This window comes from Sorex araneus, chromosome 3 (genome assembly GCF_027595985.1).
Source record: "Sorex araneus isolate mSorAra2 chromosome 3, mSorAra2.pri, whole genome shotgun sequence".
NCBI classification, from domain to species: Eukaryota; Metazoa; Chordata; class Mammalia; order Eulipotyphla; family Soricidae; genus Sorex; species Sorex araneus.
In genome coordinates this window covers 195,539,490-195,557,123 of record NC_073304.1, presented here as the reverse complement: position 1 = coordinate 195,557,123, position 17,634 = coordinate 195,539,490, and the positions used below count along the sequence as shown (strand labels likewise).

Here is a 17,634-nt window from a genome sequence, read left to right as displayed (position 1 = left end):
GAAGGCAGCAAATAAGTAAAACACTTGAAAACAATAATTTATTGCTTTGCTTTCCAAAGTTTTGTGGATTTACAAAAAAGAGAAAAGAGTCAGGTTATAGTCTGCTCTGTTCAGACTAGGAATGCAGAGCCGGGGAGCCTCGGTAAAGCTCCGCACACAAGGTCCCCTGACTTGACATTATTGCCTTTGGAGATGCTGCATTCCTTACACCATCTCACACAACACAGGTCATTAGTCAGGTCACTGGAATGGTACAGAGGTGTTTTGGTTTGGTGGTGGTTTTTTTTTGTTTTTGTTTTTGTAGTCTGCCCGCCTACAAAATGAAATTTTCAGTTCATTTCTGAAAAATAAACTGGTCAATAAATTCATTTTGTTCTGCTTCTACTTTACACAAAGCTTCATATTCAACCCGATACCTGAAAAACAAAATTGTTAGAAGCCCTAAAAATGAGTGAAATAAACCATGAGCTTCATTCTAGAGAATAAAGATGATTCAAGGTGATTCCAAGAAATGGTGTGAATTCAGAGTGAAGAAGGTAGGGCATGAAAGGGAGAAAAAAAGAGGAAAAACCCTTAAAACGTGAAAAGTCTTCAGCTCAAGAAGTCCTTCTGAGAGCCGGCCAACTCCAACTATTGTCACCTCAACTTCCATGCTATCAAATTAACTAGAAGTTTGAGACACGCTTTCTATCTCCTCAAATGTAATTTTGCTGTAAACAATCTTCAAATGAGCATGACGAATGAGGAACTACTCCTGGGAGAAGACTGATGAAGAAAGTCAGGAGTGATCAAGAAAGACAGGATTGCAGCTGAGTGAAGGGCCTCTTCCCATCATCACATTCTTACCTTTCAAGCTGCATCTTCTTCTCTGCTATTAGCGCCTGGAGTTGCTGTTGCTGGGCTTCTCTCTGCTTTGCTATAGATTTGAGCAAGTTCCGAGCACCAATCGCCTGGAAGCACAGCATTGCCCAGGGAGGTCAGGGCTTTGTGCAAGCTCAGCACGGGGCCACTGTGCAGTGACCACCTAGCAGCTCTTGGTGCCCCACAACAGGGAGATGTAGCCCCAGAGCTTTGAGGAAGAAGGGCACCCTCCACAAATCCTAGGCTGCCCCAGGGGAACTGGACTCTGCCCTGAGGCAGACCTAGCAGCACCCCAGGCCTGGCACAGGTGTCCAGTGGCTGGTCTGGTGCATCCTTTGCCAACTCATCTACACAGCACACCTACCTCCTTTATAAAATAAGGTAAAACCATCAATAGAAAACCACCTGTCCAGGGAAAAGTGAAAGGAAACTATTTGCTGCATGTAGGAGTTAAATAGTAAGTTACTTGGACCAGGAATTGTTTAAAACCTTGTTTTACATGCCGCACCATCTCTACCCCAAACATCCAGAGGACAGGACAAAAGGAATCAGGGCCGCAAGCTGACAGACATGCTGATCTTACCTTCATCTTCTCATTTTCTGCTTCTTTGGCAAGTTGGTCAACAAGTTCGATTAAACCACCAACTATTTTCTGAAACTGGCCAATTTCTTTCAGGGAAAACGATAAAAAAGAAATCAGTATTTTTTCTTTTCTCCGCATCATCACTTTCAACGTCCCCTTGCACCAGGAGGGCAGGGTTAACTGTCCTTTCAAACTGCCCAACAGTTTGCTGCCTGCTAGTGGGAAGGAGCAAGAGGAAGGAGGGCCAAGGCCCACTGGGTGGACACACTTGGACTGAGTGCTGACCAAGCCCGCCAGCACTACTTTAGGCCAAGAAGGCGCCAAGCTCCAGCTGGGCCCACCCATGGGTGAATGCCATCCAGCTCTCCCCAGAGTAACAGAAGTACAAAGGGCTGCCTCGGGATACAAAAGCAGAGGCACAGGGCTTAGGCCTGCCTTGCATCCAGCCAACTCTAGGTGGATGCCCAGCACCACTGGGAGGATCCCTGAGAAAAGAGCCAGTCTCCGGATATTGCCAAATATGGACCCCAAGCCCTACCCCCACCCCAAGGAGAAAGAAAGGAAAAAGGAGCCAGAGAGCTTAACAGACGGAACACAGCACATTGCTGGAAGCAGCCCCTAAGTACCACTGGGCATGGAACAAATCCTCCCTGCCGCAAAAATCAGACTAGGTGTCAGTTAATGGTGGGGTAAGGCTTTCCACTTGTAACCAGTGCTAATAAAGAGCACGAAGCATTTAAGCGCGTAACCAACTCCTATTCTCTTTTTCTCTGCGTCCTTCAACGTATTGGAACCCCATTCTCCTGAAGTGTAAACTGAGGCCTAGACAGATGCAACAACACACACTGACTAATCACAGGAGACTGACAAACCACATGCCTTTCCCCAATCAAGCTCTCTCCTTAGCCTGCAGAGTCCCCAGGAGGCTCAATTCTACACTACTGAATCTCTCCTGGGCCGTCTTACATGAGGCCTGGTTCTGATCCCTGGCACCATAAAAGAAAACAAGACAGCTGGACAGGATGGGAGCTCGTGGCAATGCAGAAAGGCCGGGCTCAGCATCCGGAGGCAAAAGCTTCATTCTTGCCAGACGAGGACTCGCAGGGGAGTGGGGCTGGGTATGCATCTGGGACAGGTGAAAGTAGCAACAGATTTCCCCAAAGGACACTCACTGTCCACAAAGTCCTTGCACTCTTCCTTGAGCTCTGTAGTCTGCTGGGTGACCTCCGGGTCCAGTACCCGCAGCTTGTTCAGTTCGTCAAAGTGTAGCCCTGCTTCACCCAGGATGTCCTTGGCCATCGCTGCAAAGAAATGGGCCCCGCCCCCTGATCATTTCCCTGATACTCAGGAAAGTGCCCACTCCTCCTCCTCCTAGACCCCAAAGACCCAAGGCTAGAATTTTCCAAGTCTCCCCCTTCTCTCTTCCCCCATCTCTCTGAGCCTTACCTGTGTCCCTTTGGGCTTTCCTAGAGATCTGAAGGGGTGACAGTAGCAGCCAGGAGTCGTCACAGGAGCAAAGGTCAGAAAAGAACAAAGTCCAGTTGCTTATCACAGGTATCGAGACATTTGAATGCTTACTACATGCCATCACCTCTAAAGCTGGGGGCACAGGATGAGAGCAGCATGGTGCCTGGCCTGGAGGAGCCCAGAGTTTAGCCCAAGGAAGACAGAAACATGAGCTGATGACCACACTGTTAACTGCTTTTCCAGAAATGCCTCCAAGACAGAGCAGTTAACACGGGGTGATGAGGTCATTACTGGAACTGAGTTGTGGGCCACTGCGTTGTCCCATTATGTACCCAAAAGGACATGAAATGGCTTTTCATATACGTGTCTTAGAATACACACACACACACACACACACAAAAGTAAGAGAAGAAATGTGAGTGGATTAAAAATTAAACTAGGAAGGAATCTGAATGATGGATGCTACGGGTCATTCTACGCTGGTCTGAACTGGGACCCAAAGTTAGTATTCTTTTTTTAAAACATATAAAGTTATAAAGTTATTCAAAAAAGTGGTAACAGCATGAACATACCAAGTAAGGAGGCCAAGAAGAGACATTCCAAGCAGAGGAAACAGCATGGACAAGAGCCTGAAGTCACCGACAGGACATGTCCTGCCTAGAAGATGAAAAGACAGGACGGGCTGGACACATCAGTTGGAGCCAAAAAGCAAGGTCCCAAATGCCAAGCTCAGGAGTTGGTTTTCTTTTTCTTCTATGAATTAAGCAACAGAGAACCAGCAAAGATATTTCCTCCCTTCCCAACTACCTTGATCCTGAATGGAAAAATGCCTCAATTCCAGGCTCGGGCTGTGACTGAGCCCTCAATGTGGCAGTGCACATGGCCTGAGAAGTGCTCAGCCCTGGGGTTCACCCCTGGTGCCACATACCCAGCGCCACAGGCTGTGACTCTGGAGACCCTCCCACCCCCGCCTGAATCGGCCCTACTGACAGTGGGCAAGAAAAAAAAGGGTATCTCAATTCTGGAGAACAGAAAACTCATGCTTGGTCTGGCTTAATACTAAAACCAATGTCTAAAAAGAGGCAACAACGGGTCAGAGTGACAGTACGGTGGATAGGTAGGGTGCTTGTTCTGCATGTGGCCAACTGGGATTCGATCCCCGGCACCCCATATGGTCCCCAAGCCTGCCAGGAGCGAGTAAGCCCTAAGCACCGCTGGGTATGACCCAAAAACAAAACCAAAAAATTTTAAATAATTTTCTTTTTAAAGGCAATGCTAGTTACATGCAGCCACTTGCCGGAATGCACTTTCCAAACCCCAGAGGTTTCAAAAGCTGCCAACACCTGGCACAGTGTACCATCCTCCCCCTGGCTACCGTCTCCCTCTCCCGCCTCAACCAATCTGTTTCCAATTTCTTTAGAGAAACTACTTTGAACCCTGGGAGTGACCACTGGGACAAGATGTGTACAAGGTGTTGACTTTTTGTCTTCCTTCCCAACTCTCTCCCTCCTTTCCCTCAGGAAACCAGTCTCAGAGCTGCCACCACCCCAGGCAAGGCAAGTGCCTTACCCCCAAGACTATCTCTCTGGCCCCAGACATCTGATTGTTAAGGTAGCTCTCAAGTTCAAAAAAGAAAAAAAAATTTTTTTTGGCTTTTTGGGTCACACCCAGCGATGCACAGGGGTTACTCCCGCCAGTGCTCAGAGGACCATATGGGATGCTGGGGATCGAACCGAGGTCGGGCACGTGCAAGGCAAATGCCCTACCTGCTGTGCTCCAGCCCTAAGTTCAAAAATTTAAAGGAAAAAAAAAATCACACTCGATCCTGTGGCCCATTTAGTGCATGTCTATAGGCATACAGCTGGGGCCCCTGAGCCATACTGCAGTCCCCTACAACAAGGCAGTCTCTTCCTTTGAAAACATCCCGATCCTTCAGCGCTTCCCAGTAATAACCATCACACTTATGAAAAAAAGATGTCTTCCAGCTAGTTCTACTTACATTTAAGAGTCTGCTGGCTTAACACCTACCAGGTGATTAACCAGATCAGCTGCTCTAGAAAGCCTCAATCAAACTGAGGTGCAAACATCTGCTCTAACTTTCCCAGGGTGCTTTTACTCAGAAACATCTACTGTGTGTGTCAGCTCTGGAGATAGGGAAGAAAATGCTTTAATGCTTTCATTTCAGATCTCTAAGCAAGTAGTAAACAATCAGATATAGTGATTAAAATTAGAAGAAAGGCTGGAGAGACAGTACAAGGGAAAAGCGCTTGCTTTACAATGCAGTCAATGCCAGCTGGATCCCTAAAGCCCCCATATAGTTCCCCAAGCATCGCCAGGAGTGACCCCTGAACACTGCAAGGTATGGAATCTCCACGGTATGCTCCAGATTTAAGGGAAAACACGGCATTCATAGAGGGGATGTGTGGGAATAAAAGCTTCTGGAAAAGCTTAAGCTGCAACCTGAAGGCTGTCCTCGCAGCGCTTGCCTTGCGCTCAACGGACTCGGATTGGATCCCCAGCACCACATACGGTCCCTGAGCACCGCCAGGAGTAATTCCTGAGCACAGAGTCGGGAGTAAGCCCTGAACATCGCAGGGTGTGGATGAAAAACAAAAGAACGGACCCCAAGTTCCGAAGGGAGAGACTGGTGTCGCTGGAGCGCGGGAGGTCAGAAAGCCAAGGGGATGGGTTTGGATTTCACGCTTCCCAGCAGAGGATGCGATCAGAGGATGCCGCGAACGCTCAGCTCACGGCGCTAAGTGCTGTGCTCGGACTGGAGGGCGGGGGGAGTGCACCTCGATGGCTCCGCAGCACCTACCGGGGCGACCGTAGGTAACTCTCTCTGTGTGTGTGTGTGTGTGTGTGTGTGTGTGTGTGTGTGTGTGTGTGTGTGTGTGTGTGTAGGGACATGTCGGGTGGTGGTGTGAACGGCTGGGATCGCAGTGGCTGGGACTTAGAAAAGGAGTGATGGGGTGCGGGCAGGAGTCGGGAAGGATGCCCGAGACAGGAGCGCGGATCGGTGCGGGGAAGACCGTGAAGGAGCCGGGAGGGAGGGGCCGGGGCCGACTGCGGTCGGAACATCTCCCGCCTCCCGCCCGCCCGAGCCGGCGCTCTCCGCCCTCCGGGGGCTCCCAGGTCCACGCCTGGCGCCGCGAGCCGAGCCGGTTCCGTCCAGGGATGCGGGGAAAGGACAACTGGGCATCTAACTAGGGACTCCCGGGCCATGGAGCTTGCCGTCTTCAACTATGTCAACTCCCTGGTCGGAGTTTTCTTCTCTAAGATCGTCGCGAGGTGAATGCCTAGCAAAGCTCCAGGCCCCCACCAGGCCGGCGCGGAACCGCTCCCAGAGTCAGGCGGGAATCCCCGCGTCGCTTTCAGCTGGAACCGCGGTTCCCCAGAGCGCGCGCCTTTCCGGCCCCCAGGTCCGTCCGCATCCCCAACCCAAGTCCCTGTCACTGCTTACCTTCCGGCCCCGGCGCGGCAGCTGGGCTGGGGCCCAGGCAGAAGGCGGCAAGCTGCTTCTCTCTCCGTTTAGCAACTTGGGCAGCCAGTGCCCAGCCTCCCCGCCCCCGCCCCGCTCCAACCCGCTGCCACGGCGACACGGCCAGTTTACCCAAAACGTCACGACTTGACCCCGGAAGCACTTACACTCCGACCCCCCCCCGTGCCGCAGAGCCTAGTGGGAAACAGAGGCCCGAGAAGTGAGGGTCGGTGCCTACAAGACCCAGAGGCCTTTGCGCGCGAGACAGGCTACCGGAAGTAGCTCGCGCTGCCCCGCGGAATTGTCCCGGGAGCTCTTCCCTTGCTTCTGATTGGGCGCGGGGCCAGCCCGGCCTCCCTGGCTGGGCTGCGGGGCCGGCGGGGCTGGGCTGAGGCTCGAGGAGGGAGGAGCCCGCGGCTGAGGATGTGAGCTCACGGCCTGGGATTGCGGGCAAGCGGACCAGCGGACGGGCGTCCACTGCCCACGGTCCACCGCACGGTGCAGGCTTGAAAACCCAGCTGAGAGGTGAGGCGCCCCGGGATGGCCAGAGTGGAAGGGCTCGCCGCTGCGGGTGGGGAATGGACGGCCGGGCGCGGGGCTGCGGAGCGCCCCACCCAGTCCTGGGGGAAAAGGCGTGGGTCGGCGTCGCGGAGCCCGAGGGGCGGGGGTCCGGACGGGGTCTCGGGGCTTGTCCGTGAGTGAGGAGGGGTCCGGACTGCAGAATAGGACACTGGCCACAGAGAATTTGGGTCTTGCCAGGTTTTTCCCATGCCCCTTTGGATGAAGCCTGAAATTTACACTTAGATTTTCTGCTAATTTCCCTCGGGGTAGCCGAGACCAACTCCTTCCCGCCGCCGTGCGCGAGGCATTTCTAGGTCGTCTTTGAGGACCCTCCTGGGCTGCGGGGTGTGCTGGCGGGTGCCCACCAGTTCCCGCAGAGGCTGCCTGCGTCCCTGGCGTCCCGAAATAGCCCCAGGTCCACGCACAAAGTCCGGAAGGAAGCGCGCCCAGGCTGTCAGTGGAAACATTCTCCCTGGAATGCTTTCGGGGGCGTCCCCTGCTCCGGATTCCGGTGGCCCCCTGGTCAGGACCGAATCGCCCAGGGTCTCGGGATTAGTCTCGGGTCTGTCTTCCTCTGCTGGCAGTCACCACGCCTTTGGGTCCCTTTGCCCTGACACAATAGGTGTTTGCGCGCCTTTTGTCCCTGGGGAAATTGGGGCTCTCGACACAAAGTACTTGGGGGTACTTGCTAAAACCTACTCCGGGGCCCTACTCAGGGGCGGCCTTTCCCATTGTAGGGGGCGGAGGGAGGCCAGTGGAAATCCGGTTCAGGTGTAACTGACTGGGCGCTGTGGGGGTGCATCCCGAATCCCTGCGGCCAGTGAGTCTCAAGGAGTTCAGTGCTCACGCAGCACCTGCTTTAATTCGGACCTGGTGCTGGGCCAATCCCTGCTCTGTGAGTGAAACAATAAACTTGAGGAAACTCGTGCATTGCTTCTGGATTGCACTTAGAAGAGATGAGAAGCAATTATAAATGTGTGCATGTGATTCACTGAAGCACTTCACTGCTGGAAGTCTTCACCTTCCTCTTCTCTTGCCCAGACTTCTGCTTTCTCTCTTACCACTTCTTGTACCTTTCTAGACCCTTCTCAACACAGCAGCCATTTTATTTTACCTGTTTTGTTTTGTTTTGTTTTGATTTTTTTTTTCTTTTTGGGTCACACTCGGCGATGCTCAGGGGTTACTCCTGGCTCTGCACTCAGGTATTACTCCTGGCGGTGTTTGGGGGACCATATGAGATGCTGGGAATTGAACCCGGGTTGGCCGCGTGCAAAGCAAACGCCCTACCCGCTGTGCTGTGCTATCGCTGCAGCCCCATGTTCTGTTTTGTTTTTGAGCCACACCTAATAGTGCTCAGAGATCACTCCTGGTAGGCTCTTGGGACCATATGGTGTATCAGGGATTGAATTTGGTTGGCCACTTGTACTATCACTGTGGCCCCATAGCAGTAATTTTATTCAGAATAGAAGTAACCCCTGTCACACCCACTCCTGCTCATATTCTCCAGTCACTTCCCATTGCAAATAATATAAAACTCAAACTTTTTAATATGATCTCACCCCTTCCTTCCCTGATTATTTTTGTCTTGTTTTGATTTTGGTTTTGGGCCACACCCAGCAATGCTCAGGGGTAACTCCTAGCTCTGCACTTAGGAATTATTCCCAGCATTGCTCAGGGGACCATATAGGATGCCGGGAATTGAGCCCTAGTCTCCCCTGGTTTTACTTTATGCCAACTTTTACTCATTTTGTTTCTTTGTTTTGGGGCCATACTCGGCGGTGCTCAGGGCTTACTTCTGGCTCTGCACTCAGGGATCACTCCTTGCAGGGCTCAGGGGACTATATGTGGTGCTGGAGATGTATTCAGGTCGGCCGTGTGCAAAGCAAACACCCTATTGTACCTTTCCTCTGCCAACTTTTTCTATCCCTTTCTCTGCTCTTGCCATCTTGGCCTTATTTCTGCCCTAGGAATTTTGCATTTACTCTTCCGTCTCTCTGGAATGTCCTTTAAACCTCAACTGGAATGTGACCTTCACAAAGAGGATTTTCCTGGTCTCCGTCACCCTCTTTTCAATGTTTATTGTTTTTTCACCTTCTGGAATTGCTGACTTATTTATTCATTTCCTGTCCACTGCCTTTATTTACCCACTAGAATATAAGCTCCATGACTTATCCTCGCCTTATCCCCTGGTACTTAGCAGGGACACAGTGAACACAAGCACATATTATTCTTGTTAATAGTGTGATGCTTCTTTGAACTCCTTAGAGTCAAGGATAAATTTTTTTTTCTTTTTGGGTCACACCCGGTGATGCTCAGGGGTTACTCCTGGCTTTGCACTCAGGAATTATTCCTGGTGGTGCTCAGGGGACCGTATGGGATGCTGGGAATCCAACCCCAATTTTTTTTTTTTATATTTTTCTTACTATTGCCTAACCTAGTAGACCCTCAAGATTGTTTTGGGGTGTTTTTTTTTTGCTTTTTTGGGGTCACACCTGGCAATGCTCAGGGTTACTCCTGGCTCTGTACTCAGGAATCACACCTGGCGGTGCTCAGGGGACCATATGGGATGCTGGGAATCAACCCGGATCGGCCACATGCAAGGCAAACGCCCTACCTGCTGTGCTATCACTCCAGCCCCCCTCAAGATTGTTTTATAGCTGAGTGCATTAAATGAACTGATAAGGGGCTGGAGCGATAGCACAGCGGGTAGGGCGTGTGCCTTGCACGTGGCCTATCCAGGTTCCATCCCCGGCATCCCATAAGGTCCCCTCAGCACCACCAGGAGTAATTCCTGAGTGCAGAGCAAGGAGTAACCCCTGTGCATCGCCAGGTGTGACCCAAAAAGCAAATAAATAAATAAATAAAAATTAAAAAATTAATGAACTGATAAGTATTTAATAGATGTTCATTGGAACATAGTAAACGTGTAACAGTGGAAGCTATTACTTATTTTCTCTTCCATGAATGAATGTTACTTTTTTTTTAGAAATGAGTACATATAATGTAGAATGAAATTCTACATTATGAATAAAATTATGAATAAATGACAGATGATATGAATTAGTTATATAATAAATCTACATTATGTATAATTTAAGACATGAAATTATGAGGCGTGACCTCCTTTGCTATCCTGCCTCCTTCGTATGAATTCCCTTGAGGGTTTTCATTTCCTGGTTACTTCATTGATTTGAGAGCGACTATCTGACCTTTTCCAATTCTTTCTCCCTGTTTTGTTGGGATGCCTTTGATGAGAGAGAGTTGGGCCGCCTTTCAGGAAAAAGTAAAAAATGTCATCCTCTAGTTGTTCTAGCCTGGGAAAAATGGTGACAATTTCAGGAACTTGGGACAGGGCTGAAGCTAAGAAAAGGGAAGGTCAGGAAATCCTGACTGGAGCCAAAGTCTCCGCCGCCAAGAATACTGTCTGGCGTCCCGCCCGCCTGGCTCTTTCCTGGCTCTCTGGAAGCTACTTGTCTTCGCTTTCCTGGAGCCTGACTCCAAGCGGTGGTCAGGGTAAGCACCGATGCAGTGCTCCTGGGCCTGGAATCCTCACAAAGGAAGGACATCCTGTCCCCACCATCCCCAGGAAACGCTCACTGGTAGGCTGGACAGCCAGATTTCCAGTAGTTGGTTGCATGAGAAAGGAGGAACTATAATCTGACTGCTGAGGACCCGAGTGGGGAGTCTGCTTGCTGTCTCCCCCAGCTCACCCCTGTTTGGCTTGGCTTGTCCAGATGTGTCCTGGAAAGGCCGATGCCATTCCTTGTCCTCCCCCCCCCCCCCCCCCGCGCCCCTCCACCCAGTAGTGCCACAGGGATCAAAGCCAGGGTGTCACACCTGTGAGGCAAGTGCTTGACCACTGAGCCACCTCCGGGGCCCCTTGTGTTGGAGAGGTGGTGAGACGAGGCCATGGGCTCTCCCTGCTGCTTCCTACTACCATAAATAACAGCAGAAATGGTTTTATTTGCTTGCTGCTGCTTGGGGCATTAACCTCTGACAGGGAGTCTCAGGCCCTGTGCTGAGGATCGGACGGGCCAGCTCCCCAGAGGGTTCCCCCTGGCTGGGGGCTCCCCTCTGCCACTCCTGACTGCTGTCTTTTCTCTGTCTCCTGCTCACAGCAGGGAGAGGATGTGGCTCTGGCTTCCACTGGCCACCCCCTTGTGACCCTTCCACCACGGCGGAACCTTCCAGACCCACCTGCTGCCGTGTGGTGATCTACCTGCAGCGGGAGATGTCGGGGGATACCTGTCTGTGCCCCTCCGCGGGGGCCAAGCCCAAGCTGAGTGGCTTCAAGGGTGGCGGCCTGGGCAACAAATACGTCCAGCTGAACGTGGGCGGCTCCCTGTACTATACCACGGTGCGGGCACTCACCCGGCAGGACACCATGCTCAAGGCCATGTTCAGCGGACGCATGGAGGTGCTGACCGACAAAGAAGGTGAGCCACGGGGCCCCATGGGGCATGTGGGGACAGAAGGGGAAGTTCTGAGCAAGGACAGAGGCAAGGCTCCTGCTGGGCAGATCTGGGCTCTAGATTAGGTTCACTTTTCCTGTTCCCTGAAGGAAATCATAGAACGTAAGAATTCTCTGAAATTGTACATAGAAAGACACAAGTTTGGGCCAGAGAGGTAATATAGTGGTAGGGTGCTTGCTTTGCACGTGGGTGACCTGGGTTTGATCCCCAGCACCCAGTATGGTCCCTCAAAACACGCCAGGAGTGATCCCTGAGCACCGAGGCAGGATTCCCTGAGCACTGCCAAGTGTGGCCAAGAAAGGAAGGGAGGGAGAGAGGGAGGGAGGGAGAGAGGGAGGGAACGAACGTGAGTTTCTGGGGTTTTTTTGGCTTTAGTCTCTGGAGAGAAAAAAAATCAGTTCATGGATTTTCTTTGGTTTTGGTTTTTGAGCCAGACCTGGCAGTGGCTCAAGGTCTCCCCCTAGCTCGAGTGGGGATAGCTCCCAGTGGTGTTCAGGGGACCTTGAGGTACCAGGGATCAAACCTGGGATTCCTGCCTGCAAAGCATGTGCTCTAGCCCTTTGAGCCATTTCCCTGGCCCTGTGTATGAATTTTCTGGAGAGAAGACCCATCTTTCCTGATATGCACACAGGGTTCAGTTCTAATAGGAATTGTGGCCGTGGCGGGTGATGCCAGTGGGCAGCACAACGCAGTGCCTGGATGTTTTTGTATTGCCAGGAGGCAGCCCTGAGTGCTCCTGCGCTTAGACCTGCCTCACAGAACCCTGAGGGTCTGTCTTCACGCATTCGCCAGTTTCGATTGGGGCGTGGAGTGGGGCAGGCAAGAGTAGCTATGGCCCCAGAACCCAAACCTCAGAGCGAGATCCTCTGTCCCACCTGTTATCCTGAGCTCATAGACCTCATGTGCTCCTTCTCGGTGCCACTTGCCACCTGGCTTGCAGGTGGCCCTTGCCTGCTTTCAGACTCCCCAGAGGCTAAAGTAATGTTCCGGGGTCTCTCTGCACCCCCAGGCTGGATCCTCATAGACCGATGTGGAAAGCACTTTGGCACCATTTTAAATTACCTCCGCGATGACACCATCGTCCTCCCTCAAAACCGGCAGGAAATCAAGGAACTGATGGCTGAAGCGAAGTATTACCTCATTCAGGGGCTGGTGGACATGTGCCAGGCTGCCCTGCAGGTAGGAGGCTGAGGTGGGGCCGGCTGATGACCTTCGGGCTTACCTAAGGGACCAGTTACTGGGAGGCTGTGTGGTTGCTGAGTCCAGCGCTAGTTCCGTACTGGGCAGAGACGGTCTAACTGCGTTCTGCTGCTTGCGTCTGTGCCGAGGTGTCTTTAGTGGCCAGTGTGATGATTTCTGAAACGGGAGTATGCTTGCCAGTGTCCTGCTCCGTGCCCAGTGCCTCCTCTGTGAGCACGGGGTGACCTTGGCAGTGGGGCAGTGACAGCTCCTGGGGAGCGCTGGCTAAGTGTGGCAAGCAGAAGTTCTCAACATGTTCTTGGCTGTGTGTGACCCAGGACAAGAAGGACTCATACCAGCCCGTGTGCAACATCCCCATTATCACATCCCTGAAGGAGGAGGAGACGCTCATTGAGTCCTCCACCAAGGTACTCGGGCCTCTGTGGGAGGGCTGGAGGGCCCCTGGAGGGCCCCTGGCCCGGCCCTCACACTCTCCTCCCTCACAGCCGGTGGTGAAGCTGCTGTACAACAGGAGCAACAACAAGTATTCCTACACCAGGTAGGGTGGCGCCAGCGGGGCGGGGCAGGAAATAGGGAATAGGGGTCAGGCCCAAGGGAAGGCTTTCCGATGGGGTTCTGGGTGGAATGGGTGGAACAGAAAATAGAAGAAAAATCAAGATAGAGGCCTTTGGAACCTGGTGCAGGACCACCTGTGCTCTGGGCCAGCCTGAACATGTAGCACCAACTTCCGCATATTATGCCAAGGCAGTGTTCCAGGGGATTCCCCGGCATTGTCTGATGCGGTGGAGGAGGAATGCTGGCAAGCAGTGCCCCAGGACCCACCGACCAAGTCGGCCTTTGTGCCTCATAGCTGTGCCCCCTTTCTGCTTGGCCCCCACTGGGTCCTCTGAGCAAGGCACTTAGGTAGATGCAGGATGGGCTGCAGGCCGAGGCCCTGCAGACAGTTTCCAGGGCCCCCCACCAGAGCAAGAGAAGCAGTTCTTGGCCAGCAGCGGGCTTTTTCCTTCCGGCCTAACAAGAGGAGATGCCCCGTCGGGGGTCTCTCAGCATCAGCAAAATACAAATCAACTGCCTTTTTGCAGACCCCCAGCCTCTGCGCGTAGGGTCCCATCCTCCTCCGTCTGTCTCCTCTGGCATCTCCTGACAGGGGAGGTTCAGGGGCTCCAGCCTGCCGCCTCCTTCCCAGCACCCTCAGGGACTGTGAGGTGGTGATGGTAGTGGTTTGGGGAGTGCCATATATGGCAGGGCACAGGGGTCATTCCTGGCAGTGACCACATGGGGTACCAGAGATGGACCTTGTGTCAGCCCAGGGACACACCATAACCTCACCCTGTCTCTGACCACCCTCCATGGGTCTTCCAGCAACTCTGACGACCACCTGCTGAAAAATATCGAGCTGTTTGACAAGCTCTCGCTCCGCTTCAACGGCCGAGTGCTCTTCATCAAAGACGTGCTGGGAGATGAAATCTGCTGCTGGTCCTTCTATGGCCAGGGCCGGAAGCTGGCCGAGGTGTGCTGCACTTCCATCGTGTATGCCACGGAGAAGAAGCAGACCAAGGTGAGGGGGCTGCCCTCAGGCTTGGAGGCAGGATGCTTGCTGTCTCACCCAGACTCTTGTGTTGGTGCTAGACAAGATTACAGCTAGCATCTAGGGATGGCCGGGGAACCATTGATTCCTGTTCGCTGCCAGTAGGGGCTGGTGACCAGCAGGAGTAGCCATGGATTGAATTTAACCGCCATTATGAAAAGGGAACAATTTGGGAGAGGGTCGGGAGAGGGCAGGTGGGCTTGGAGCCACACCCTGCGGTGCTCAGGGCTTAATCCTAGCTCTGCACTCGGGGATCACTCCTAGCAGGGTTTGGGGACCTTGTGGCATATTGGATTAGCATCCAGGCCTGCCACATGCTAGGTAGGTGCCTTATACCCTATACTGTCGCTGCAGCCCTAAAGGAGCCGGTCTGAGGGAGAGCAGCACAGTGGGTGGAGACGTCAGTCAACTCTCTCTGACCCAAGCTCTCAGGTGATTCCTGGGCAGTCAGCTGAGCCGCTGTGGGTAATGCCAGTGCCAGGCACATGGGAGAGATTTGACCAGGTGATCAGTAAGAGAGCTGTCCCTTCCCCCCTCGCCCCTCTTGAGCACATGCGCGCGCGCGCGCGCGCGCGCGCGCGCACACACACACACACACACACACACACACACACGCACGCATGCATGGCAGGCAGGCAGCAAGGCACCATAGGAGTGGAGCTAACCTTTGAGGGCAGGCAGTGAGACACCACAGGGGTAGGGCTAACTGAGGGGATCGGGCACATGCGCGCGCGCACACACATGCGGACAGGCATGCAGGCAGCGAGGCACCACAGGAGTGGAGCTAACCTCTGAGGGGATCGGGCACTCCTTGAGGGGTGAAACCATGCAGTCCTCTCGTTCCCCTCACCCCAGGTGGAATTCCCAGAGGCCCGAATCTATGAGGAAACGCTCAATGTCTTACTCTATGAGACCCCGCGAGTCCCTGACAACTCCCTGTTGGAGGCCACGAGCCGCAGCCGCAGCCAGGCGTCCCCCAGTGAAGATGAGGAGACCTTCGAACTTCGGGACCGCGTCCGCCGCATCCACGTCAAGCGCTACAGCACTTACGACGATCGGCAGCTCGGCCACCAGTCTGCCCATCGAGACTGACAGGACCCTCGGGGAGTCAGGGTACGGGCTACTCTGTCTCCCCTCCTGTGGAGCCCTGCCTCATGGGCCAGCCCTCGATGCTGCTGGCTGGGCCCCTGCTCCAGCACCCAGAGGCCCGACAGGGCCTGCCTGGGAGGACCAAGGGCCTGAGAGGAACAGGACCACGACCCTTTGGCTCGTTCCCGAGCACTGCTGAGAGGACTGGGTGGGGATCCCTGACTCGCCAGCACCCTGCTACGTCTGCCCCGGGGTGAATGGATGGACCTGCCACCTCCCACTGACAACAGCCTTCCTGGCCTTGCAGCCTCCCTGCCTCTCTGCTCTGCTGAAGGGACACCCCGTGCTCGGTAGCTTAGCTGCTCCCGTGGGAACGTTTCACTTTGCAGGCCAGGAAGCAGCTGCTGCCGTGGAGGCCCAGTCGCCTACAGGTTGGGCTCTTTTCTTGCTAAGCACCGGCTTGATGAGCTTGGGTTTTAGAAAATGATCTAGAATAGTAAAATGAATAGTTTTTTAGTCTACTAATGAGGGGACCGAGTTTCCCCTTCAGGGTGCCTTCCTGAAAGGAAAAGGTATAGTAACCCCCATCTTTCTGATGCCTTTGGGACGTTTCTTTGAAGCACTTTGTTGGTTTTTTCAGGATATTTGTATTCAACACATTTCTTTCTGACTCTACTTCCCTTTTTGGCAATCAACCTGAGGAGAGGACTAGAAGCAATAAAAAAAAAAAAAAAAAGACCCACTCTGGTTTTGCCACACTGGTCAAGCAGCCAGCCATGAGCACTACAGCAGGAAGGTTAGTTAGGATGTGAGACCCTGAAAGCATTCCCCTAATAGGATAAACCCCGCCCCTGCCCCATAGCTAGCATGACTGCTGTGGTGGAACGGTGGCTCTTGGTTCTTTGACCCTCTCCTCAGCCTGCTGTCGGCCCTAAGGCGCTAAGAGCAGGGCAGCGGGAAGGCTAGAGGTGCTGGCAGGTGCAGGGGCCAGGAGAGGTAGCCCTGCTCTGGACCCACCTCTGCCACAATCATGTGTCACTATGTCCTGGATGGCGATGGTTCTGCCCAGCGAAGAGCCTGGACACAGCAGGCACAATTCTGCCTCTGGAAGGCCTCATTCCTTTCTAGTTGGGTAACTTGGCTCTGGAGATGCCAAGTGCCAGCTGGGGCCAGGGTGCTAGTTCCTCTTCAGGGCTTTGGTGTTCATTCCCTTCAGAGTGACCTGCCCTGGAGAGCTGCTTCTCGGAATTCTTTCCCAAAGGAATGCCCTCAGGGAGAGAGTTGTACCTAGGGTCTAAGCGAGGGCAGTCACCTAGCCTTGTGCTCTTAAGAGACAGAGGTCATCCAGTGCATCGCTCTTGATTCCTCTTAACAGCTAAGTGACTGCTCCAGCAGAGCCCAAGGCGCCTGTGGGCAAATGTCAGGTTAGCAGGCACAAGCACCCAAGAGGCATGCCAGGGAAGGAGAATGCCATTCTCAGGAGGCCTTTTATAACTCATGGCGTCTTGAATGTAGGGTTTCAGGTGAGGCGCCCTGGTAATTACAGACAAGTCTTCCAGCTTTCACTGGAGCAATAAGGTAAAGACAAATCCATTTCTTTGGCCACATTCTGGCATTGGCATTATGGCTTTCTCAGGAACTGGAATGTTCTGGCTTGAGGCCAGCAGCCTATTTCCTCCTCCCTGCCCTTCTGATGCCTTTTACAGTCCCAGCCCCCCACTAAGAATTCTGAATGCTCATTCTTTGGCTCCTTAGCCCCAATAATACATTGCTTTTGTCATTCAGATTCTGAGCTGTCTTAATGTAGTGACTAGTCTTCCAAAGAAAGCCCAAAGTATGGGACTCTGCTGGGACGGGAACTCTGGGTCTTAAGCACTGACATTGAATCTTTGTTTCTTTAATGAGATGCAAGAGACTGAGGGTTTAGGGAATTTCATTTAAGTCCCCTCACTGGGATTAGAAAGCAACTATTGGTTGTATGAATTTGTCAACCCTAGGCGGCCCAGGGAGAGTGAATTTGTCAACTCTGGGCAGCCTAGGGAGAGTGAATGGTCACACCTTGTCAGTCTGAAGAAATGAAGCCTGCTGTTAACCACACGTGCCAGTATTTGGACTTATTCTACTTGGTAGCTGACCAAGATCAGCCCAAAGACCACGGCATGAGAAATTCTGTTTCATGTAATTTTCTCTGTTGTTTAATGTGACAAAGGTGATACAAACAGCTAGTATCTAATAAAACTGTTACACTGCCGAGGTGCAGTCATGCATGCAGTGAGTGTATCTTGGCCAGCTCACTGCTGTTGGCTTAGTTCTGCTTCCGTCCACCCTGACT

The 17,634-nt window shown here is 52.9% G+C and overlaps 2 protein-coding genes across 3 annotated transcripts; one reads left to right on the top strand and one right to left on the bottom strand.

Annotated features, from left to right (window-relative positions):
- Positions 1 to 12: 12 nt before the first annotated feature.
- IFT20 (intraflagellar transport 20) lies at positions 13 to 6,528 on the bottom strand. Its single transcript, XM_004605033.3, has 7 exons — positions 6,375 to 6,528; positions 3,484 to 3,568; positions 2,891 to 2,918; positions 2,617 to 2,745; positions 1,445 to 1,530; positions 847 to 950; positions 13 to 416 (listed from the first exon to the last, which is right to left on the bottom strand). Exons 4-7 carry the CDS (start codon positions 2,741 to 2,743, stop codon positions 335 to 337), a joined length of 399 nt encoding a protein of 132 aa, XP_004605090.1. The 5' UTR covers positions 2,744 to 2,745; positions 2,891 to 2,918; positions 3,484 to 3,568; positions 6,375 to 6,528; the 3' UTR covers positions 13 to 334.
- A 206-nt stretch (positions 6,529 to 6,734) lies between these two features.
- TNFAIP1 (TNF alpha induced protein 1) lies at positions 6,735 to 17,573 on the top strand. 2 transcript variants are annotated; one of them, XM_055130968.1, is made up of 7 exons: positions 6,735 to 6,917; positions 11,075 to 11,389; positions 12,435 to 12,604; positions 12,943 to 13,032; positions 13,111 to 13,163; positions 13,988 to 14,183; positions 15,069 to 17,573. In XM_055130968.1, exons 2-7 carry the CDS (start codon positions 11,185 to 11,187, stop codon positions 15,303 to 15,305), a joined length of 951 nt encoding a protein of 316 aa, XP_054986943.1. In that variant the 5' UTR covers positions 6,735 to 6,917; positions 11,075 to 11,184; the 3' UTR covers positions 15,306 to 17,573. The 2 variants fall into 2 exon arrangements, with proteins under 2 accessions (XP_054986943.1, XP_054986942.1); XM_055130967.1 differs by having other exon boundaries at positions 6,736 to 6,917; positions 11,072 to 11,389.
- Positions 17,574 to 17,634: the final 61 nt, after the last annotated feature.